Source organism: Syngnathus acus, chromosome 2, assembly GCF_901709675.1.
Source record: "Syngnathus acus chromosome 2, fSynAcu1.2, whole genome shotgun sequence".
Classification (NCBI taxonomy): Eukaryota; Metazoa; Chordata; class Actinopteri; order Syngnathiformes; family Syngnathidae; genus Syngnathus; species Syngnathus acus.
The window spans coordinates 1,564,263-1,589,479 of record NC_051088.1 but is presented as its reverse complement, the minus strand read 5'-3'; the positions used below and the strand labels follow the sequence as shown (position 1 = coordinate 1,589,479).

At 46.3% G+C, this 25,217-nt stretch overlaps 1 protein-coding gene and 1 long non-coding RNA gene across 5 annotated transcripts in view; one reads left to right on the top strand and one right to left on the bottom strand.

Moving 5' to 3' along the window:
• Nucleotides 1–25,217, top strand: part of lama5 (laminin, alpha 5) — a 380,553-nt gene that overhangs the window by 244,690 nt on the left and 110,646 nt on the right. For all 3 annotated transcript variants that reach the window (XM_037245878.1, XM_037245877.1, XM_037245876.1), the window contains 9 exons: nucleotides 2,911–3,038; nucleotides 3,104–3,184; nucleotides 4,359–4,573; nucleotides 4,653–4,753; nucleotides 18,892–19,075; nucleotides 19,157–19,297; nucleotides 20,195–20,340; nucleotides 21,273–21,383; nucleotides 21,802–21,913. In XM_037245878.1, coding sequence (XP_037101773.1) covers nucleotides 2,911–3,038; nucleotides 3,104–3,184; nucleotides 4,359–4,573; nucleotides 4,653–4,753; nucleotides 18,892–19,075; nucleotides 19,157–19,297; nucleotides 20,195–20,340; nucleotides 21,273–21,383; nucleotides 21,802–21,913 — 1,219 coding nt within the window. The remainder of the gene's footprint in view (nucleotides 1–2,910; nucleotides 3,039–3,103; nucleotides 3,185–4,358; nucleotides 4,574–4,652; nucleotides 4,754–18,891; nucleotides 19,076–19,156; nucleotides 19,298–20,194; nucleotides 20,341–21,272; nucleotides 21,384–21,801; nucleotides 21,914–25,217) is intronic.
• Nucleotides 19,497–24,593, bottom strand: LOC119119513. 2 transcript variants are annotated; one of them, XR_005097306.1, is made up of 3 exons: nucleotides 24,167–24,593; nucleotides 20,187–21,371; nucleotides 19,497–19,927 (listed from the first exon to the last, which is right to left on the bottom strand). It is a non-coding gene; the product is annotated as an uncharacterized LOC119119513 (long non-coding RNA). The 2 variants fall into 2 exon arrangements; XR_005097305.1 differs by having other exon boundaries at nucleotides 20,187–20,294; nucleotides 24,167–24,536.

The window sequence follows — 25,217 nt, the reverse complement described above, 5'->3', positions numbered from 1 at the left end:
GGATCGGACCGTGCCGACTTGGGTAGAACCGCGGCCTACCAGCCCATCCCGGTAAGTTACCCTTAAAAGACTAACGCACCAGCTGTCCACCGGGAGGCTTTGCGGCTCACGTGTCTCATGTCGCGAGCAGTGTCCAAACGCAGTGTGTTTCCGCGTCATAAAGTTTACATCCTCATCCGGATCTGTCTCCAAACAAAAGTCCACGTTTTATGGGACTTTTCTATTTTTCTTCTCTCGTGACAGCCGATCAGCCATGACATCCTGTCCTGTTTCACGTGCCCACTCTCTCGGGACATTTTCTTTCACCTTTCATCATTCACACCAGACATGTCTCTCACTCATTGTGCACATTCCCCCTAAGTTCTATGTTATTGTTCCATTTTTATTATTACCGTAATTTTCCATATATAATACGCCCCCATGTATAATACACACCCTAAAAATGGCATGTCGATGCTGGAAAAAAGCCTGTACCCATATATAATACGCACCCAAATTTTGACTCCTACTTAAGTCCGTAAACGTAAAATTATTTCTGAAAAAAGATCATCTTTGGGAACAACCGGATGTTATTCTGCCAGTCAGTATCACTGCGCATGCGCTAGCAAACTCGATAGCGAAGAAATGTTTCGGATTTGTGTAGGGTACATTGTGACAGCAAACGAGCAGGTGATCGAGCAAGCGTCTGATACGAGAGCATTGTGTTCGTATGGAGCGTGTTTGAAGTGAACAGCAGAGACGAAAGGAACAAGGCAAACTGTTGTGAAATAAAATATTACCTGTAATACGCATTTAGGTTTAGAACTGAACTCTCGCTCTTTAGTATATAGCTGACGTGTCTTGCGCATCCGTTCTGGGCATCTGTAATGGCGGCCTCCGTATGATATCCGGTTTGTGATGGAGATTAAAAAACAAACAATATTTGACAATAACACACCATCAAGGATTGCACCATCGCATCAAACGATGTGTCGTCAATTATGAATTTTACTGACTAAGTGTGTTGGGCAGGATGGCTGAATGCGATGCGCGATTGACAACAAACAAGAAGAAAGGTGATTTCAAGTTTTATTTCGAGGGAGATTTTCTTCAAAAAAAAAATAAAGTACCCATGTATAATGCGCACCCCAGATTTTAGGGCAATAAATTAGTTAAATTTTGCGCATTATACATGGAAAAAGACAGTATTTTCTTTTTTCTATTTTTATTGTATTTTGTCATTTCCATTTAGGAGCCACTCCCCCCTTTCAAAATTTATATTTTGACTACATTTAACTAGGGGAGACAAATTAACCCCCCCCCCCCCCCTCCCCCAGCCACGGCCACACAAGATCCATTAACTATTCCCCGTTGGAGCCCCCCTCCCCCTTCCACACTAGGCACGAGCATACCGCGATAACTGTGAGTGAAAGCTTCTCAACTTAATCTCAGCCTGCCGGCCGGCCAGGCACTACGCACTCGCACCCAGGCGGACAAGGGCTCCCCGGAGAACACGAGCACTGTTCGTGACGCCGAAAATGTGGTGAATTCTCTTCGGTGGTCAGCTGGTCTTCAAAAGCAAGCGGTGGAAAGGTGGCTGGCTTGGGGAAGGAAAACTTCAGTGACACGCGGCTGATTGGGGAAAGATTTTATTCAACCGATGTCAGAATTGAAGTGTCTCTCTCTAGCCAAAAGTGTCAAGTCCCCCAAGTCTTCCCGCCCTCGAATTATATTCCCCGCGCACCCACCTCACTCGGGCGCCTGCACGCGAGGGCGGCTGGATGACCTCTGACCCGCCAAACTGCCTTGCTGATTCTACACAGATGGCCAACAGCTCTATCTATACATCCTAGTGCCAGAAAGTCTGCCTTCCTGGACCAGGCCCCATAAAATCCCACACGAGCGTGACCTGGTCACACTTAGGCTTACAAGTGAAATATACATTGCATACGACCAGAATAAAATATACTACAGATCAACAAATTCATCAATTGATCCATACATAAAGCGCTCTGCATATAAGGCGCACTGTGGTTTTTAAGTGCGCCTATAGTGCGGAAAATAAGGTAAGTACTATGTTACAAACTTGGGGAGAAAATGTCTTCTATAAAAAGAGAAAATTCTTGATTATCCATACCAGCAGTTATCCACAAGTTCTTTCACTTTCATCGAGTGGTCCTTTTCCCTCTAAAGCAGGGGTCACCAACTCCGGTCCTCAAGGGCGCCAATCCAGCCTGTTTTAGGTGCAGCCCAACAACAACACACCTGATTCAAATGATCAGCTCATCACCAAGCTCTATTAAGGCTGATAGCGATCCTGATTATTTGAATCAGGTGTGTTGTTGTAGGGCTGCACCTAAAACAGGCTGGATTGGCGCCCTTGAGGACCGGAGTTGGTGACCCTGCTCTAAGCATATGTGTCAAACTCAAGGCCCGGGGGCCAGATACGGCCTGCCACATCATTTTATATGTCCCGCGAAGAAAACATTTGCATCAATTTTGTGTCATTACTAAAATTACAAATTGTCTTAACATAAAAAATTAGAGACATTGCTTGCAATTTATATTACTATTAGTCTTTTTGAACTATTTGAGCATTTTTTTCCTCTGATTTCAAAACTAGTTATTCATCTGTTGTTTTGTACCTATACTGTATATAGAAGACGTTGACAATCATAATGGCCCCCCGAGGAGAAACTATAACTATGATGCGGCCCGCGACAAATATGACACTCCTGCGGTTCTCACTTATAGTTTCCCCAGTGAATTTGCACATATCTTTTGATCATTTTAGAACTATGGATGTCATTAGATGTTATTTCACTCAACCTCTATATTTATCACTTTATGTATGCTTTATATATTTGTTTCCTAATGTCTAATTCTAATTTCTATCTGTTTTGTTGTTCTGTGTGCTTGTGTGTCTGCCAGAACTGTCAACACAACACTGCTGGTGACCATTGTGAGAAATGCCAGGGTGGTTTTGTCAGCAATAATGTTGATGGGCAGCTGCTGTCGTGTTCCAGTTGTCCATGTCCACTCATAGAACCATCCAACAAGTCAGTACTACAAAAAAATATGAGACCGTCGCATCTGCACTAACTGACTAACTTTGTGTCTGCAGTTTCGCCCTTGGTTGCGTGGAGAAAAACGAGCACATGCATTGCTTGTGCATGCCCGGTTACGCCGGACCGCAATGTGAAAGGTAAGCTAACAAAACAACAACAATTAGCACATTAACAGAACAGTGGAAGTAGGAAAATAAGAACATTGTTTGTTTTAGAACCATGATTGTCATTTTTGTTAGGCACTACCTTTCTTTTAAACTCAGCCACATGGGGTGCGCAGCCAGTACATTCTGAATGCCAGTCCCAAGCCTGGATAAATGAGTGTTGTGTCAGGAAGGGCATTCGACATAAAACAAGCCAACCAAAACATGCAGAGAACAAATCGATTTTCCGTACCAGATTGGTCGTAGCCCAGGTTAAAGTTAAAGTTAAAGTCCCAATGATCGTCACACACACATCTGGGTGTGGTGAAATTTGTCCTCTGCATTTAACCCATCCCCGTGTGATTTTGATCCATCCCCTGGGGGAGAGGGGAGCAGTGAGCAGCAGCGGTGCCGCGCTCAGGAATCATTTGGTGATCTAACCCCCCAATTCCAACCCTTAATGCTGAGTGCCAAGCAGGGAGGCAATGGGTCCCATTTTTATAGTCTTTGGTATGACCCGGCCGGGGTTTGAACCCACAACCTTCCAGTCTCAGGGCGGACACTCTACCACTAGGCCACGTCCGCTACCGGTGCTGTTGCCCAACAGGGTGCCGGTGGAAATTGGGCTACTGCTGGGTGAAGTGTGTCATGGGCTTAGTTTATTTGGTTTTGATTTTGATTTGGTTTGTGTTTCTTTTGTTCAATGTCACATTTCCTTGTTCTCCTCATCGTCAATGTCTATCTCGTCAAGTAATTGTTTCCACCTGTTGTAGTTAGCTACACCCTCCTGTGTCTTTCAATCAGCTCCCTCAGCCACTTGTGTCTAGTCCAGGTGTTTCGAATGATCTCGTCAATTTGTTTTTATTTACTTCCCCCCTTTCTGATCATTCTTTGTTTGGTCACTGTCATCTGTCCGATGTGCTGTGTGTTATGCTGTGTTTTGTGCTGCCTGTCACGTTATTTACTTTATATACCTTTCTTTTATCATAGTCCACACGTGCATGTATAATAAAAGCACAACTTAAAAACAAAAAGCACCACATTTGACATTTTAATAATACTTGCACACAAGTATTACAAGTATTACTACAAAACCACACTATTGCAACATGCTGACTGCACAAACTTTTTTTTTTTAACACTGTTTTTAACATTGGCCTCTTGACAGGTGCGCCCCCGGATACTATGGTAACCCTATGATGCTGGGCAGCACATGCCAACTATGCAATTGCAACGGCAATACAGACCCCAACACGCTGTTCATCGACTGCCACCCACTGACGGGCGAGTGTCTGAGCTGCATGCACAACACAACAGGGCCTCGCTGCAACGAGTGTGCTGCTGGTTACTACGGTGATGCCATCGCTGCCAAAAACTGCACCCGTACGTCTGAGTGATGATAGGTCAACAAAGTAGTTGTTTGATCAGCACACCTTTAAAACCTGTTGTTGTTGTTGTACAGAATGCATTTGTTCACCATGTGGTACCGATTCATGCAACCCGCATACTGGGCAATGTCGCTGCAAACCCGGAGTGATTGGACCTTACTGCGACCGCTGTCAGGTGTGTTGACAACACGTGACTGTCTCAATTGACCACACATTAAAAACAGTGTCATTTTAGTGCTACAGTTGAATTTATCTCCGTTTCAGATAATGTTCACACTGCTCAGATTAGTACAGTAGCTCCCATCATACTTGAGGGGGGGGGGGGGGTTAGACAACCACGGATATACCTGTTCACTGATTGATTTTTTATCATTTTGTTTGTTTTCTTCTTTGAAAGCTTACTGGAAGTTATTCAAGAAAGTAGTAGTTAAAAAAAAGATATCTATTAATAATGGGTGTCAGTTACATGCTGAATTTTTGTTATTTGCGGAATGATACGGTTCCTGCCCCCTGGGGTCAGCTGTCTTATGATTGTAGTCTTTTGCAGAGCGCATATTGAGCTTTTGGTGAAGTACAGGTCAGATGTGTACGAATATGCAATCAGACGCATTGCTTACATAATCTAAATTTATATCCACAAACGTAAGAGGCCAATGTGTGGCAAACCTCTACACTACAATATAGCAGCTCACAATCAATATAAAAACTTGAAAATAATGTAAATATGATGAAAATAAATCACCCTACTCACCAGATGCTAATGCATGTCTAAGCGTTCCACTCATACGTACATAACTACTCTGAAAGTGACCCGTCAAAAACAAAAAATGCTGGACTGAAACAAATCACTCATCAAGAGTTTTGGTTAACCTAGCCCAGGGTTCGGCAACCGAAAATGTTCAAAGAGCCATATTGGCCCAAAAAACCCCAAAACATACCTGTCTGGAGCCACAAAAATCTAAAAGCCTTTTATAATGCAACATAGACTGTCAATACATAAGTTGTATGCCTACTATTAAAATAATTTAAAGAAAAATAGTGGTGTCAATTTGATCATTTCTTCTTGAGGCCCATTAGAGTTCACGTACCTGCATAGCAGCGCTGTCTGTTCGATATGGGTCACGTCACACGACTCATCCATCACAGGCAATTGAGAAAGCTGGAGCTGAATTAATGTCCTTGATCTGCTGATCGGTGATATTGTTTGTGCGGAGAGGCATGTCTTTAATTTCTGAATGATCTTGGTTTTGTTTTTGAAGTCCGAAAATAGGCACTGATATTTTAATGAATTGAATCCTTCATGTACTCGCCATCGGTGAATGGTTTCCGTGCTTTATTATCTCCGGGGCTGCAACAAAACTTGCAGCAGTAGTAGAGTTTGGAGATGCAATCCACTTCTTGAAACTGCAATTGCACCTTTCCTCTCAGTTCCAACTGCGTGATCGGCAGCAAATTTAGCATGCTTTAGCTGAAAATGTCGCTCCAAATTGCTCTTGTTATTTGACAACTTCTCATTGCAAATCAAACATGGAGGCAATGCTTCAGCATTGGCAATGAAAGCAAATAGTTCAGTCCATTCTTTCTTAAAGCCTCTGTTCTCATCGGCACTCTTTCTCTTTTTGCTTTTTGAATCCATGGCTCATCACTCACACACCTGTTTGTTTACAACTCACCTGTGCTGTGTCGCAGCTATGACGCAATTTTGTTATTTGGCGTCATTCTTAAATTCGGTGTTTTTAATATTTACAACTACATACATTTTTACAGCATAAGTATTGTTGTGTTGTGATTACCATCTAAAAACCATATTTAAAAAAACAACAACAACAGCAGCAACAACAATAAAAAAAACTATTTTTCCATTTTCACACATTTTTGCAAAAATTCCAGGGAGCCGCTAGGGGGGTGCTAAAGAGCCGCATGCGGCTCTGGAGCCGCAGGTTGCCAACCCTTGACCTAGCCTCACAGAGTTCAGTTTTGCTTGCCAGGCGTGCCGTTAAAGTGAATTTTTAACCAGACATGACTAGGGATGGGTACTGAGCCCCAATACTAAACTTTCAGCCCCAGAGTTGAATTTCACAAAACGGCAGTTTCAATAAGCTTCACCCTTATTAGTTCTGTTAACAGTCTTGGAGAAATTACTCCAATATGTTTTTGATTGATTTAGGCTGTACAGTATATAAGTTATTTCGTCTTATCTCTCTGATCTCATTTCTATCCAATAATAAAATGAATATGTTTGTCTTAAATGCATGTTCACTATTAGAGGTGAGCCGTCTCGCAGCACACCTTTGCTGTGCATGAGAGACACGTATGTGTCTCTTTTCTGTGCTAATACAATGCTGTGTGATCATATCACCACATGAAATAAAAACATCCACGTACGTACGTATACCATTTTATTCATAATACCGTATTGGCCCGAATATAAGACGACTCTGATTATAAGACGACCCCCTCTTTTTCAAGACTCAAGTTTGAAAAAAGACTTTTCGAACACTTTTAGAATTAAATTTTTATACAGAAAATAATTACAGTACATCTGAAACAAATGATCCCGTCGAGCTCTTGAAAGCGGCCGCTTTCATTGTAGATTGTCGCTACGTTTCTGTTGGGGAGGCTGAAGACTGTATAGGTGGTTGGCTCGGAAGGTATGTTCTTTTCGACCCCGGGTGTCGGTCAGAACACAGGAGGGAAGACGTGGTTCAGTTTTGGTTGCTTTACTGAATTATTGACAAAAAAGTAACAGGCAATGTGGCTCATAAGGGCATACAGGCAAACTGGCAAAAGGGTATAGCACACACGTTTGGTCGTAAGGACGTGAGAGCAGGTGTGTGTAGTGAACAAGGGTGTCTTTGGGTGTGTGAATGTGATTCTTGTGTGCGTGATTATTGTATGAAGCGTGTGAAGGGTGTGTGTGTGTGTGTGTGTGTGGTGTGTGTGTGTGGTTCTGCAACAGAGAAATACAGCACGTAAGTCAACGCTCAACCTCTGACGTCACACAACACGACGGCACACATTACATAACTGACTGGACGTAACGGCTCCACTATACTAAATAACCATAAAGGAACTACTCTCGGCAACACACCAAACATAAGTCGAGACAACAAAATACATTTGTTGGCGACCGTTGGTCGCCGTGGCGCTGCGTAACGGCTACTCATACGATGCGAGGAAAACTTAAAGGAGCGCGCCGAAGCTATCAATCAAATGGCGCACACACAAAACAAACTGCGATCAGACAAACAGCTCAACAGTAGACAGTAGTAAAAATGAAATGTACCGTAATTTTCGGACTATAAGTCGCACCGGAGTATAAGTCGCACCAGCCATAAAATGCCCAAAAAAGTGAAAAAAAACATATAAGTCGCTCCGGAGTATAAGTCGCATTTTGGGGGGCAATTTATTCGACAAAATCCAACACCAAGAACAGTCATGAAAGAGCAACAACAGGCTAAACGATAGGTATGCTAACGTGACATAAACACAAACTAAGAGCTGAGAACGGCCCTGACGTAAAATTCAGAGTTATTCAAAAAACTATTACATAAATAACACGTTAATAAAACCATCTGCGTCACTCCAATTCATTAAATCCATCATTCGTCCTTTGTCAACAATGCGTGCGCGCCGCTGATGGCTCTTGCACTTAAAAATATTCCACAGGCCCATATAACGATATATAAATTATATATCAAATAACTATTATATAAGCAATAATGTTATCAAACCATCTGTGCACTCTAAATCATTAAATCCATCGATCAAATTCCTCGTCCTTTGTCAACATCGCCGCGCGTGCGCCCTGACGTCAGCCTCGTCGTTATTCCACAGATCTACTATATAACTATATTGTAGCGTTAACAAAGTTCAAGGAAAGACGTGGGTTTGGTAAACGGCTCTTTATTTAACAAAACAAACTTACAGGCGTGTGGCGGCGTGGACTTCCAGCCACGGAAGTGGAAGAGAGCTCCATACAATAGGACCGGGCGTGCGTAAAAGCGATGACCGAGCCCCATCCACCGTCCTCGGACAGCCACCCGGCTGAGCGCCGGCCCTCGACTTCCATCCACGGAGGTGAAAGACAGCTCGGTAGAGTAGCACCGGGCGTGCGTAAAAGCATTGTCCGAGCCCCATCCACCGTCCCTGGACGAGTCGATCTTTGTCCTTTATGTAAACAACCGCCGCGCTGCTGACGCGACGTCGCGCTGCTGACGCGACGTCGCGCTGCTGACGCGCGACCGCGACGTCGCGTCGCGCTGCTGACGTCAGCAGCGCGACGTCGCGCGTCACTCGACGGAGCTTTCTTTCACTTTCGTGGATTGAAGTCGGGCGCCGGCGCTCGGCCGGGTGGCTGTCCAGGGACGGTGGATGGGGCTCGGACAATGCTTTTACGCAAGTTGAAGATGCGTAGGGGCTGGATACCTCAACAAGACAACCACCCCAAACACTGCTCAAATTCTATTAAGGCATTCATCCAGAAGAACAAGTACAACATTCTGGAATGGCCATCTCAGTCCCCAAACCTGAATATTATTGAAAATCTGTGGTGTGATTTAAAGCAGGATGTCCATGCTTGGAAACCGTCAAACCTGACTGAACTGGAGATATTTTGTCAAGAAGAATGGTCAAAAATACCTTCAACCAGAATCCAGACTCTCATTGGAAGCCATAAGAAGTGTTTAGACTTATTTCTGCAAAAGGAGGATCGACTAAACTCGTCCTTGAACAAGCATGACTTTGCCCACAGACGTGGAAACATCCATCCATCCATCTTCTTCCGCTTATCCGGGGTCGGGTCGCGGGGACAGCAGCTTCAGGAGGTACTCCCAGACTTCCCTCTCCCCAGCCACTTCAATCAGCTCATCCCGGGGGATCCCAAGGCGTTCCCAGGCCAGCTGAGAGACATAGTCTCTCCAGCGCGTCCTGGGTCGTCCCCGGGGTCTCCTACCGGTGGGATATGCCCGGAACACCTCCCCAGGGAGGCGTCCAGGGGGCATCCTGATGAGATGCCCGAGCCACCTCATCTGGCTCCTCTCAACATGGAGGAGTAGCGACTCTACTCTGAGTCTCTCCCGGATGACCGAGCTTCTCACCCTATCTCTGAAGGAGAGCCCGGACATCCTGCGAAGAAAACTCATTTCGGCCGCTTGTATCCAGGATCTCGTTCTTTTGGTCACAACCTATAGCTCGTGACCATAGGTGAGGGTAGGAGTGTAAATCGACCGGTAAATTGAGAGCTTTGCCTTTTGGCTCAGCTCTCTCTTTACCACGACAGACCGGTACAGAGTCCGCATTACTGCCGACGCTGCACCGATCCACCTGTCGATCTCGCACTCCATCCTCCCCTCATCGTGAACAAGACCCCAAGATACTTGAACTCCTCCACTTGGGGCAGGATCTCATCCCCGATCCGGAGAGGGCATTCCACCCTTTTCCGACCGAGGATCATGGACTCGGATTTGGAGGTGCTGACCCTCATCCCGACCGCTTCACACTAGGCTGCAAACTGCTCCAGTGAGAGCTGGAGATCACGGCCTGAAGAAGACAACAGCACCACGTCGTCTGCAAAAAGCAGAGACGCGATGCTGAGGTCCCCAAACCGGACTCCCTCAAAGCCTCGGCTGCGCCTAGAAATTCTGTCCATAAAAATTATGAACAGAATCGGTGACAAAGGGCAGCCTTGGCGGAGTCCAACCCTCACTGGGAACGAATCCGACTTACTGCCGGAAATGCGGACCAAATTCTGGCATCAGTGATACAGGGACCGAACCACCCTTATCAGTTGGCCCGGCACCCCGTACTCCCGAAGCACCCTCCACAGAGCCTCCCGAGGGACACGGTCGAACGCCTTCTCCAAGTCCACAAAACACATGTGGACTGGTCGGGCGAACTCCCATGCACCCTCGAGGATCCTGCCGAGGGTGTAGAGCTGGTCCACTGTTCCACGGCCAGGACGAAAGCCACACTGCTCCTCCTGAATCTGAGGTTCGACCTCCCGATGGACCCTCCTCTCCAGCACCCCTGAATAGACCAGCTCAGTGGCCTAGTGGTAGAGTGTCCGCCCTGAGACTGGAAGGTTGTGGGTTCAAACCCCGGCCGGGTCATACCAATGACTATAAAAATGGGACCCATTGCCTCCCTGCTTGCCACTCAGCATTAAGGGTTGGAATTGGGGTGTTAGATCACCAAAGGATTCCCGAGCGCGGCACCGCTGCTGCTCACTGCTCCCCTCTCCCCCAGGGGATGGATTAAAATCACATGGGGATGGGTTAAATGCAGAGGACAAATTTCACCACACCCAGATGTGTGTGTGACAATCATTGGGACTTTAATCTTAATCTTAATCTTACCAGGGAGGCTGAGGAGTGTGATTCCCCTATAATTGGAACACACCCTCCGGTCCCCCTTCTTAAAAAGGGGAACTACCACCCCAGTCTGCCAATCCAGAGGCACTGCACCCGATGTCCACGCAATGTTGTAGAGGCGTGTCAGCCATGACAGCCCCACAACATCCAGAGCCCTTAAGAACTCCGGGCGGATCTCATCCACCCCCGGGGCCTTGCCACCGAGGAGTTTTTTAACTACCTCAGTGAATCCGACCCCAGAGATTGGAGAGTCCGCCTCAGAGTCTCCAGGCCCTGCTTCCACAATGGAAGGCGTGTTGGTGGAATTGAGGAGGTCTTCAAAGTATTCTCCCCACCGACTCACGACGTCCCGAGTCGAGGTCAGCAGCACGCCATCCCCACTGTAAAGATTAAAGATTAAAGATTAAAGTCCCAATGATCGTCACACACACACCTGGGTGTGGTGAAATTTGTCCTCTGCATTTAACCCATCCCCGTGTGATTTTAATCCATCCCCTGGGGGAGAGGGGAGCAGTGAGCAGCAGCGGTGCCGCGCTCGGGAATCAGTTGGTGATCTAACCCCCCAATTCCAACCCTTAATGCTGAGTGCCAAGCAGGGAGGCAATGGGTCCCATTTTTATAGTCTTTGGTATGACCCGGCCGGGGTTTGAACCCACAACCTTCCAGTCTCAGGGCGGACACTCTACCACTAGGCCACTGAGCTGGTGTAAACAGTGTTGACGTTGCACTGCTTCCCCCTCCTGAGACGCCGGATGGTGGACCAGAATTTCCTCGAAGCCGTCCGGAAGTCATTCTCCATGGCCTCGCCAAACTCATCCCACGCCCGGGTTTTTGCCTCAGCAACCGCCGAAGCCGCGTTCCGCTTGGCCATCCGGTACCTGTCAGCTGCCTCCGGAGTCCCGCAGGCCAAAACGGCCCGAATAGGACTCCTTCTTCAGCTTGACGGCATCCCTTACCGCCGGTGTCCACCAGCGGGTTCGGGGATTGCCGCCGCGACAGGCACCAACGACCTTACGGCCACAGCTCCGGTCGGCCTCCTCAACAATGGAGGTGCGGAACATGGTCCGGTCGGACTCAATGTCCCCCGCCTCCCCCGGGACGTGGGAAAAGCTCTGCCGGAGGTGGGAGTTGAAGCTCTTCCTGACAGGGGATTCTGACAGACGTTCCCAGCAGACCCTCACAGAGCGTTTGGGTCTGCCAGGTCGGACCGGCATCTTCCCCCACCATTGGAGCCAACCCACCACCAAGTGGTGATCAGTTGACAGCTCCGCCCCTCTCTTCGCCCGAGTGTCACACACCCTTACGTTTGAACATGGTGTTCATTATAGAAAATCCGTGTTGGGCACAGAAGTCCAATAATAGAACACCGCTCGGGTTCAGATCGGGGGGGCCCTTCCTCCGAATCACGCCCTTCCAGGTCTCACTGTCATTGCCCACGTGAGCATTGAAGTTACCGAGTAGAACGATGGAGTCCCCAGAAGGAGCGCTCTCCAGCACTTCCTCCAGGAACCCCAAGAAGGGTGGGTACTCTGAGCTGCTGTTTGGTGCATAGACACAAACAACAGTCAGGACCCGTCCCCCCACCCGAAGGCGGAGGGAGGCTACCCTCTCGTTCACCGGGGTGAACCCCAATGTGCAGGCACCCAGCCGGGGGGCAATAAGTATACCCACACCTGCTTGACGCCTCTCACCGTGGGCAACTCCAGAGTGGAAGAGAGTCCAGCCCCTCTCGAGAGGGCTTGTACCGGAACCCAAACTGTGTGTGGAGGCAAGTCCGACTATGTCTAGTCGGAACTTTTCTGCCTCGCACACCAGCTCGGGCTCCTTTCCAGCCAGAGAGGTGACATTCCATGTCCCAAGAGCCAGCTTCTGCACCCGGGGATCTGACCGCCAAGATCCCTGCCCTTGGCCGCCGCCCACCTTACACTGCAACCGACCCCTTTGGCCCTCTCCCACAGGTGGTGAGCCCATGGGAAGGGTGACCGACGTTTCCTTTTCGGGCTGTGCCCGGCCAGGCCCCATGGGCAAAGGCCCGGCCACCAGACTTTGAGCCCCGCCTCCAGGCCTGGCTCCAGAGGGGGGCCCCGGTGACCCGCGTCCGGGCGAGGGAAAACGAAATCCATTTATGTTTTTCTTCATAAGGGGCTTGTGTGAGCCGTGCTTTGTCTGGCCCCTCACCTAGGACCCGTTTGCCATGGGTGACCCTACCAGGGGCATGAAGCCCCAGACAACATGGCTCCTAGGATCATAGGGGCACGCAAACCCTTCCACCACGATAAGGTGACGACTCACGGTGGACATTGCTTGAAAAATGAAATTTGACCAGGTACTTCTTTGAGGTTCTGATTTTGGGGGACGATGCAATGATTTGTGTGGATTGATGCATTCAACAATAGAACATTTTGAGTTGTTTGGACTACCAAAGTCTCTCAGAGAAATAAAGATGGCAGATTTGTGAAACCGTTTGGCCATTACCTTATTTGGTTTGTCCCGCCCCAAATGATGTGATGTCATAGATAAAAATACATAATAAAAAATTGAGAAAACTGAACAGAGTAAAAAATACCCCCCAAACAGATCATAAAAGTATCTCTGCAGCACCTGGAGGGATAGATTTTTTCTACACTCTTGGAAACTCCAAATACACAAGAAAATGAATATAAAAGCAAAAAAAAGTGGATTTTCCATGATATGTCTCCTGTAAGTGACAAAAAACAGGTGCATTTTGTCCCATGTTTAACTGTTTTCATAGAATTTATAGGCTTGAATGTTGGTGCAAGAAACAGCATTGCAAGGCATTATAAAACTCCGTCCATTCTTCACAGTTTCCAAACAAGAAATACAAATCCAGACATGCAGAAATTACTTTTTTTTGTAAATTTTTTGAACATATATTTTGACAATTTGAAAACAAGGGAACAGACAGAGGCTAAGTACGAGAGACAAAACATCGTAAGAGCCAAACAGAAATCATTTTCTAATTACTGACACCAGGAACGTTTACACATTTCAATATTATTATGGCATGTCAGATTAGAGATTGATTTGCTGAGTATTACGCTGCTTTCGGATCACCTCACTCACATCATCTGTCTCGTCACTTACCTGAATGTTGTCAGTCACTCAAATGTTCCACAGAGGCTGAGATCAACCGGGGTCACATTCCCTGTTTGGTATGCACAAACCTGGTCAATAAAGCTGATTCTGATTGTGATTCTGATCATGTGGCCAAAACATTACTTTTACTCAGCATATTATTTGGGATTATTCCATTTTATGCTGCCGATATCGATGCCGATCATCGCTGAATGTGATTGACCGATACTGGTAACTTGGCTTCGGTGCAATTTTTTTAATTTCAGAGCTACAACTATGACTTTTTTTCAAATCAATTAATCTGTCCTTTTTTTTAATTAAATATTCTATCCATCCATTTTCTGAATTGCTTTTCCTCGCGAAGGTCGCGGGTATGCTGGAGCCCATCCCAGCTGACGGGCAGTAGGCGGTAGACTGGTTGCCACCCAATCGCAGGGCACACATAGACGGACAACCATTCACACTCACAACCACGCCTACGGGCAATTTGGTGTGCTCAATTGACCAACCATGCATATTTTTGGAACGTGGCAGGAAACCGGAGTACCTGGAGGAAACCCAAGCAGGTACAAAGAGAACATGCAAAGTCCACACAGGAAAGCCGGAGCCAGAGCCGGAACCCACCACCTCTGCAATATGAGGTGGACGTGCTAACCGGTGCGCTACCATGCCACAAATTAATTAATAAGATTTTATACACAATTCTGAAGTTTATATCCCTTTGTTTTTCAAGAACAGGACAAGGCTTCAAATGAAGTGCACAAAATTCACAAAACAAAATTGTGGTACAGTTACTGTGTTGGCCTGTAACATTGAGGAACATTTAAGAAAAACTGGCTGTTTGTAAAACAACACCACAATCACCAGTCAGGTTTACATAGAGCCTTGTATTCCATCCATCTATCCATCCATCTTCTACTGCTTATTCGCGGTCGAATCGCAGGGGCAGCAGCTTCAGGAGGGAAGCCCATACTTCCTACTCCCCAGCCACTTCTTTCAGCTCATCCCGGGGGATTCCAAAGCGTTCCCAGGCCAGCTGGGAGACATTGTCTCCTCCAAGTGGGACACGCCCGGAACTCCTCCCCGGGGAGGCGTCCAGGAGGCATCCTAATGAGATGCCCGAGCCATCTCATCAGCAGCGGCTCGACTCAGAGTCCCTCACGGATGACCGAACTTCTCACCCTTTCTTTAAGGGAGAGCGCAGACACCCTGCGGAGGAAACTCATTTCGGTCTCTTGTATCCGGGATCTTTTTCTTTCAGTTACGACCCATAGCTCGTGACCATAGGTGAGGGTAGGCGAGTAGATCGACCACTAAATTGAGATCTTTGCCTTTTGCCTCAGCTCTATCTTCACTACGATGGACCGGTACAGAGTCCTTGTCACTGCAGACGCTGCACCGATCCGCCTGTCGATGTCACGCTCCATCCTACCCTCGCTCATGAACAAGACCCCAAGATACTTGAACTCCTCCATTTGTGGCAGGATCTCATCCCCGACCCGGAGAGGGCATTCCACCCTTTTCCACTGAGGACCATGGTCTCAGATTTGGAGGTGCTGACTTTCATCCCGACCGCTTCACACTGCTGCGAACCAGTCGTGCGAGCTGGAGATCACGGGTTGAAAAAGCCAACAGCACCACATCTTCTGTAAAAAGCAGACATTGAACGCTGAGGTCACCAAACCGGACGACCTCAATGCCTTGGCTGCACCTAGAAATTCTCTCCATAAAAGTTATGAACAGAATCGTTGACAAAGGGCAGCCTTGACGGAGTCCAACCCTCACTGGAAACGAATCCGACTTACTGCCGGAAATCCGGACTAAACTCTGGCATCGGTGATACAGGGACCGAACTGCCCATATCAATGCGATCGGCCCCTCGTACTCCCGATGCACTCCCCCACAGAACTCCCCGAGGGACACAGTCGAACGCTTACTCCTGGTCCACAAAACACGTGGACTGCTTTACCCGAGTGTCCAAAACATACGGCCGCAAATCCAACGGCACGATTACAAAGTCAATCATCGAACCGAGGCCTAGGCTGTCCTGGTGCCAGGTGCACACATGGACACCCTTATGTTTGAACATGGTGTTCTTTGTGGACAATCCATATCAAGCACAGAATTCCAGTAATAGAACACCGCTCGGGTTCTGATCGGTGGGGTTGTTCCTCCCACTCACGCCCTTCAGGTCTCACGGACATTGCCCACGTGAGCATTGAAGTCACCCAGCAGAACGATGGAGTCCCCAGAAGGAGCACACTCCAGCACTTCTTCCAAGGACTCCCAAAAGGGTGGATACTCTAAGCTGCCGTTTGGTGCTTAGACACAAACAAACAGGATCCATTCCCCCACCGGAGGTGGAGGGAGGCTACCCTCTCGTTCACCGGGGTGAACCCCAATGTACAGGCGCCTATAGGCAATAGATTTCTGAAACACTCGTCCTTGAACAAGCATGTCTTTGCACACAGATGTGGGAACACTGCTTGAAAAATGAAATTTGACCAGGCACTTCTTTGAGGTTCTGATGCTGGGGGACGGTGCAATGATTTGTGTGGACTGATGCATCCAACAACGGAACATTTGATCTCTCCAGTTCGGCAACCTTGAGTTGTTTGGACTACAAAAGTCTCTCTGAGTAATAGAGATGGCGAATTTGCAAAACCGTTTGGCCACACCCGTTACATTGTTTGGTGGTGCCGACCCAAAGGATGTAACATAATAGATAAAAATACGAAATAGAAAATGGAGAAAACTGAATGAAGTAAAAAATAAGCCCTCAAACTGATCATAATAGTATCTCTGCAACACCTTGGGGGTTGGTTTCACTTTTCAATTATCTTGGAGATTCCAACTCCACAATAAAGAGGTAAAGACCCAATGATTGTCACACACACATCTGGGTGTGGTGAAATTTGTCTCTGCATTTAACCCATCCCCGAAGGGAGCAGTGAGCAGCAGCGGTGCCGCGCCCGGGAATCATTTGGTGATCTAACCCCCCAATTCCAACCCTTAATGCTGAGTGCCAAGCAGGGAGGCAATGGGTCCCATTTTTATAGTCTTTGGTATGACCCGGCCGGGGTTTGAACCCACAACCTTCCAGTGTCAGGGCGGACACTCTACCACTAGGCCTCTGAGCCAGTAAATAAATAAATAATAAAATGAATATAAAAGCAAAAAAAGTGGATTTTCCAATATACCGTGTTTTCGCAGGCATAATGCGCCCCCGTGCATAATACGCACCCTAAAAATGGCATGTCGATGTTGGAAAAAAGCCTTTTGACTCTTAAGTCCGTAAACGTAAAATTATTTCAGAAAAAAGATCATCTTTGGGAACAACCGGATGTTATTCTGCCGGTCAGTATCACTGCGCATGCGGTAGCAAACTCGATAGCGAAGAAATGTTTCGGATTTGTGTCGGGTGCATTGTGACAGCAAACGAGCAGGTGATCGAGCAAGCGTCTGATACGAGAGCATTGAGTTCGTATGGAGCGTGTTTGAAGTGAACAGCAGAGAAGAAAGGAACAAGGCAAAGTGTTGTGAAATAAAATATTACCTGTAATACGCATTTAAGTAGAGAACTGAACTCTCGCTCTTTATATAGCTGACGTGTCTTGCGCATCCGTTCTGCGCATCTGTAATGGCGGCCTCCGTATGATATCCGGTTTGCGATGGAGATTAAAAAACAAACAATATTTGTCAATAACACACCATCAAGGATTGCACCATCGCATCAAACGATGTGTCGTCAATTATGAATTTTACTGACTAAGTGTGTTGGCCAGGATGGCTGAATGTGATGCGCGATTGACAACAAACAAGAAGAAAGGTGTGATTTCAAGTTTTATTTCGAGGGAGATTTTCTTCAAAAATTGTTGTACCCATGCATAATGCGCACCCCAGATTTTAGGACTATAAATTAGTTAGATTTTGCGCATTATGCATGGGAAAACACGGTACTTGGCACCTACATAATATTGAAGAAAAGGAACTCTGATGTGTCGCCTTATCATTGTGCTCTGCTACACCGTAAATATGTGAATAAATAAAGAAATATAAAACTGATTGTTGAGATTACTGCAGTGGTCAAACTTGGATGTCAACAATACAATTCCAAACAGCAACTGCTGCCTATTCTGAAACGTTTAATGGCCATCGAAGATTTGAAACTACAGAGCTGAGCTACAACAAAGCTAGGTTATAATGCTAATTCAGCTACTGCTAGCTAGCAGTGATCTTCCTATATCCAATGCATGTGCTTTGAAAATAAGCCTGCTCAATTGTTTAACAACTTTTATGGGGCAGACTTTTTTTTCAATGCCAAATTCTGCCTGACGCATCACCAACATTGCCATTGAGATGATTGCAAGGTCGTCAGCTTCAATCCACCATTATTTTGCTCTTTTAAACCCAGAACACTGCAGTGACAGGAATGTCATGCTGAAGATCGCTGCAGCCAACCAAGAGATTCTTGTTTTCTCCACTGTGTCTTTGGAGCCAAGGCCAAAACCCGACTTCTGCCTCCTCTACCAGGGCTTTTGTAACAATTATGGCATTGAAGTCTATGATCAGGAGAGCCTTTGGGATTTGCTGGTTGGATGCCCCAGTCACAATCGGTCTAAATTAAGAAGCGATTCACTCTCAGAAACATTTGTTTAATTTCACACTTTATAGGTGAGCAGACAACTATTTGTAAAGTAAACTTTGACTTTTATATGACATGTCTGCACAAGCTTTTACAATGGAGACATTTTGACCCAGCAACCGACAGACAACTGTATTTCTATTTCCATGTTCAATATTGTTGACAGCTCCAAATAAACATGTAATTCTTCCTGTCTCTCAGGACGGCTCGTTCGGCTTTGAGTCATGCGGCGGGTGTCGACCGTGTGACTGTGGCGCTTCGGCAGCACTGGTGCAGCCTTGTGACCCCCAGAGTGGTCAGTGCAATTGCCATCCTGGAGTCAACGGACCCAACTGTCGTCAGTGTGCTCCTGGATTCTGGGACTATGGAGTTGATGGATGCAAGCGTGAGCGAGCACACACACAAACAAGCTGGTTTGTGACTTAATGTCCGCCAAAGGTAAGTTGTGACTTGTTTGTGAGATCAGAATGCGAATGCAGGGGCGGTCAGTGCAACCCGCGAACCGGAGAGTGCCACTGTCGAGATGGTATGACAGGAAAACAGTGTGAAATCTGTTCACAAGAACACAACGTACCCGTTGCGCACGATCATGACCTGCACTGCGAAGGTGATAACACACAACACAACACACACAACCACACACACGTATGAGCCATCATCAGGTACTCAATTCAGAATTAAGGTTAACGCACACTCGTGAAATACTGTCAGTACTGAAATGCTCTAACACACTATATTGCAACATTTGTTCACACACACTGCTAAAATGCTTCTCTCACCACTGCAGAAATGGTTTCACAGTCAAGTCATGTCAAGCCAAATTTATTTATATAGCCCTTAATAACAAAAAAGTCTCAAGGGGCTTTACATGCTTTGAAAAACATGTTAACAATATCCCTTAATCTTAACCCATAGGAGTGCAAGAAAAAAAAAAACATGGGATAAATAGTAAATCTTGAGAAGAGACTGCAAACCCCTTCCAGTCCAGTATGACCAGGCTGCAATGGATGCAGCAACATTTAACACGTACTATAATGGTAGACAATATTAGCAAAAATATGTGAAAGTCCATTCGATCAGATAAAGTGCTGAAACAGGACGTCTTGAGCGAAGTATGTCCCAGTCCAATTGGTCACTGCAGAAATCTACGTCCGGGAAAATGGTCCACCTTAGATCTTTCCCTGGTCACTTGGCACAGAATCCAGACAGCAACTTCTAATTCAGTCATCACCCAGACCTTGGGGAGGAGGGGGCAGGAGAGAGATCAGAGGCAGCAGTCAAAACACTGTGTTCCAATAACAGTCCCTACTAAAAAGTTATTCACACACACACAACACGCCTTTGTTATAACTGAAATATCATACCTAACTGATTTCATTTTCTGTACTGAATGTGAGAGGTAGCAAAACACCCTGAAACACCCTGGCAGCCCATCATACCCACAAAAGCACACAAGCATACATACAGGCATGTCATGTGATGTGAGTGTCCATTACCATGGCAGCATGTGACAGCTGCGTCATCGTCCTGCTGGATGATCTGCATCCGATCAACTTTGACTCGCTCGCTGCACAGCTGCACAACCTCAACGCCAGGACCATGGCCTGGACGCAGCTGCATAAGCTCAACACATCTGTTGACGATGTTAGTGTAGGTTTCACACAAACATACGCACACACACACACACGCACGCACACACACACACACATATATTCTTGTATGTTTTATTTTTGTTTCTTTTTTTAAGTAGGTTGAAGATGATTTGCGTTATTTTTGTTTCTTTTTTTAAGTAGGTTGCGGATGGTTTGCGTTGCTGCAGTTAGTAGTGTTCTAAATAAGCTGTTGTGTTGAAAGGCGTTGTAACTTAAAATGTGTAAACTTTGGATAAAGTTTTTAGATGACATAACATTAGTACATCAAGAGGCTGAAAATTATTAATCTACTTTTGGGGAGTTGAGGGGGCTGTTGTAGTGGTGTCATGATGAGTGTGCGCTATTTCTGCAGGCATGGTAAAGGTGGTGTGTGCATTAAAAAAAATTAGAAATTTAAAAATCATTTAAAAATCTTTGGGTTGTGGGGTTTGGCGTCAGGGATGCACCTACTGTATCAGGGTGTTTAGAGGCCTGTTGGCATGAAAAGTTTGGAAAATCCTTGTCCACATTGTTAAAATAGTCATCAGTTTGTTTTTGATGTGTTTAAGGAAGGTTTTGCTTGACAGGAGTGTGCTATTTGCAATGGAGCGTTTCAGGGAGTTGTGTAAATATAATTAGAGTGTTAGGGTTTGCATTTTTGGGGGTGGCTTGATATTGGTATTGGTGCATCAATCGTGTCAGAGTGTTAAGGGGGTGCATGACTTGAAATGTTTAGGAAAGCTTGCTCTATGCTGCAAAAACAGCATAAAAAATACATTCAACCAACTTTGTTTTTAGTGGTGACGTGGGGATTTTGGGAGGTAGTGATGCTGGGAGATACTGAGTGTGTGTCTTAAAAAGTTGGGAAAAGATGTTTGTATAACTTTGACCAATCCATGTGGTAGTGAACTTTGTTCTTATACATTGGTTGTCATCTTGTGGCCATCACAGCATGCCATTGAGAAGTACAACAGCTCGTTGGATGGCAGCCGTCATCGCGCCATTGTACTGGATGGCGAGATTGTAAACATCAGCGCAGACGTGGACATGCTGCACGATAAGGTAATGCGTGTTTCTATCAAGCACTCCACTTTTTACACATTATTTTGACAACAGACTTAATTCTATTGTATCTGTAAACAAAGTAGAAGTCAGTATTTATTTTATGTAGTTGTTTTCTGCATATGTATTTTGGGGTAGCAAGCATAATTTTAGGTTCCTACAGAAAGGGTCACTGGAGATAAGCACTCGACAGCGACAGTCAATAGTTTTCTTGTCATCAAGACAAGATTGTTTTTCAATGTGCCAACTTCCTCTTCTTGGTTGACCTCCTGGCGACACTTAAACACTGTGGCATCTCACTATCAGCCCAGCCAACATCACAGAATGTAAAACTGCAAATATCCAACGAGAGTGCTTGGTGGAAAATAAACATTCCCATTCACACTGTTTATGTGCATGCTGACCTTGGCATCCTCAGACTGCAGCGAAAGCCGATCGACTCAGCGAGCTGACAAATAGCACCTTTGACACTCACCAAAGGGCGCACAACCTGTTGGCCTTCATCAACAAGGTGACCACGGATTTAAATGGTAGGAATCATTACAATTTATATAAAAACGCTCAAACATGTATTGATACATTTATTGATTGTATAAGTGGCTGATCGTTTTAACTACTTTTCTATCACATATAAATGAGGGTTCGTGAAAGCAGAGTACCGTACCGCACCATAAGGCGCACTTAAAAGCCTTTAATTTTCTCAAAAAACAGTGCGCCTTTTAATAATCAGAATCAGCTTTATTGACCATGTTTGTGCATGCCAAACAGGGAATTTGACCCCGGTTGATCTCGGTGCCTGTACAACATTTAAGTGACTGACAACATTCAGGTAACTAACAACATTTAAGTGACGAGTACAGGATGTTATTGCACAGTGATGACTCTGAGTCAAAGCGACAGCCCGAGGGAAGAAGCTGTGTCTGTGTCTGCTGGTTTTGGCGTAACGCCGTCCAGAGGGGAGGAGTTTAAACAGACTGTGTCCTGGGTGTGAGGGGTCTGTGGAAATGTTACTTGCGAGTTTCCTGGTCCTGGACAGGTACAAGTCTTGGATAGTTGGGAGGTTGGTCCCGATTATCTTTTCCGCAGACCTAATTGTCTGTTGCAGTTTGTGCTTGTCTTGTTTGGTGGCTGATTCAAACCAGACAGTGATGGAGGTACAGAGGATAGACTGGATGATGGCAGTGTATAAGGTTTTCAGCAGCTACTGTGGCAGGTTGAACTTTCTGAGCTCTCTCAGAAAGTACAACCTCTGCTGGGCCTTCTTCCGGATAGAGTTTATGTGGCTGGTCCACTTCAGGTCCCGGGAGATTGTGGATCCCAGGAACTTGAAGGTATCTATGGTGGAAATAGTATTGTTGAGGATGGTGAGGGGTGGAAGTGGCGATGGGTCTCTCCTGAAGTCCACTCTCATCTCCACGGTCTTGGGCGGGTTCAGCTCCAGGTGGTCTTGGCTGCACCAGTGGACTAGCCGCTCCACTTCCTGTCTGTACGCAGTCTCGTCCCCGTCCTGGATCAGGCCGATGAGAGTGGTGTCGTCCGCGTACTTCAGGAGCTTCACAGAAGAGTCCCCTGAGGAGCAGTCATTGGTATAGAGGTGCCAGGTGTCAGATGTGTCAGATGTGATGCTCCCCAGCCTCACATGCTGCCTCCTGTTGGTCAGGAAGCTGGTGATCTACTGACTGGTGGAGGCAGGCACCGTGAGCTGGGTTAGCTTCTGGTGGAGAATATCAGAAGCGATGGCGTTGAACGCCGAGCTGAAGTCCACAAGCAGGATCCTGGCATATCTCCCTGGGGTGTTGAGGTGGTGCAGGATGTAGTGCAGTCCAAGGTTGACCGCATCATCCACCAACCTGTTTACCCGGTAGACAAACTGCAGGGGGTCGAGCAGGGGGCCTGTGATGTCCTTCAGGTGGCTCAACACCAGCCTCTTATAGGATTTTGTGACCACAGATGTCAGGGCGACGGGTCTGTAATCAGTCAATCCTGTGACGGTGGGCTTTTTTGGTGCGCCATTTGTGTGGACCAAATTCCAACATCTGTAAAGTTGTTTTGTGTTGCTTCCGTAATATACAGGCGGAATATGAAGAACCGATGAACCAATCAGAGGACACTACGTTTTACGTTGTCAAATCCACACTTATCGAACGTAAGTGACCCGACCCTCCGTTTAAAGGGTTAAACTCCCCTTCGACCCCTCTGCTGTAACGCAGCCCTCATGGGGAGACGAGTTTCCAGGTCGGGGCGGGAAAAGATTCGTCCGAGTCTAACTGCCTGTAAGATATCAATTCGTAAAAAAATAATTGATTCTTTTTAGGACGCCAATCCCTCTAAAGTCACCCTTACGCCAGTGCCGAGTAACTACCTGGTCGAGACCTGACGTCGGAGCGACCGCGCCCTTTTTACAGCGGCTCCTTCCCCTTTTGGATTTGTAGCTCTTGTATTCGCTCGGATAAATTTAGCTGTCTTTGGTAAGACTGCAGGGATTCGTTGATTTACTAGAGCGCACTCGCCCTAGCTGAGCTCAAGATAACTACTTCGAACCAGATCTGACAATTCCTGATGTTGATTAAAGCTGTCTTCACTTTAAGAAGAATTGAACGGATTCAAAGCATGACTATGATAGGGAAATAAAGAAAATTTAAAGTTCTAATTACTGCACAAAAACCATGCTCAACATAGTTAATACGAAATAATTGATAATCGAATTAAGGATTAAGAAGAAATTTAATGACATAGTAGGAAAAAGAGTTACAAGTCGCACAAACAACAACAATTCCACTCACCAAACTCAGAGCATAAGAGGAGACAAAATGTCTAAAATGCTATTTGGTTGAACAAGTCGAGTGATCAGTTCTCCTTTGTTCCAAAATCCGAATTCTGTTTGAATAGATAGGCGGCCTTCAGGAGGAGGACCACACCTTGAAAATGGCATCTCCCTTTCCTGCTGGCCCGAAGTCCTCTCTCCTAGCCTACCTATAAGCTTAAAATTTGACAAAGTCCAATTCAAAGACTGTAAAAATTCATTTTAGTAGATTTTGGTCCAATCTCAAAAAGAATGAAAAATCCATCTTCGTCTAAAGGCGTTCTTGGCTCCAGCCACACAATGCCAGCGTACTGGAGAGGGAGAGCCCTTTTCCTGTGCGGAACCAAGCTTTTATAGGCTCATCAGCTCCTCCTGGCATTACCTCATAGGAATATGTAGGTGAAAGGTCAGAATTCTTGCATTAGGTCAGGGGTGGCCAACCAGTCAGAGACTAAGAGCCACATTTTTTACTGTGTCATCGCAAAGAGCCACATCATACACATGAGCACACATGAACACCCCCCCCCCCACACACACACACAAACACGCACACACACGCGCACACGCACGCACACACACACACATACACCTCTGCTCAGCCAAATTTATTGTGTGACATTATTATGTCACGCACCAACATGATAATGACAAATTGAGCGTTCAACAAAAAACAACTTTAACTCTGTTAAAAACGTCCTGTGTTCATCGTCATATATTCGTTTAGCTGTGCATTTTTTCCTTGCCATTTTGGCAAGCGTCTTGTCAGCTTTTCTGGACCTAATGGGCCCCCGTAGTCACAGTCGCCATCCATTAAAGAGCCAGCAAAACCAATCGCTCTGTTTGTCCCTCCTCCTTTGCGGGATTTCACCTCACGCGCATGCGCGTTTGACCAAAATACTCAAGCGAAGCAAATACGCACGAAAAATGAACACAAATGTTGATATGAACGTAAAAGAGCCGCATGAAACCAGCCAAAGAGCCGCATGCGGCTCGCGAGCCGCGGGTTGGCCACCACTGCATTAGGTCATACC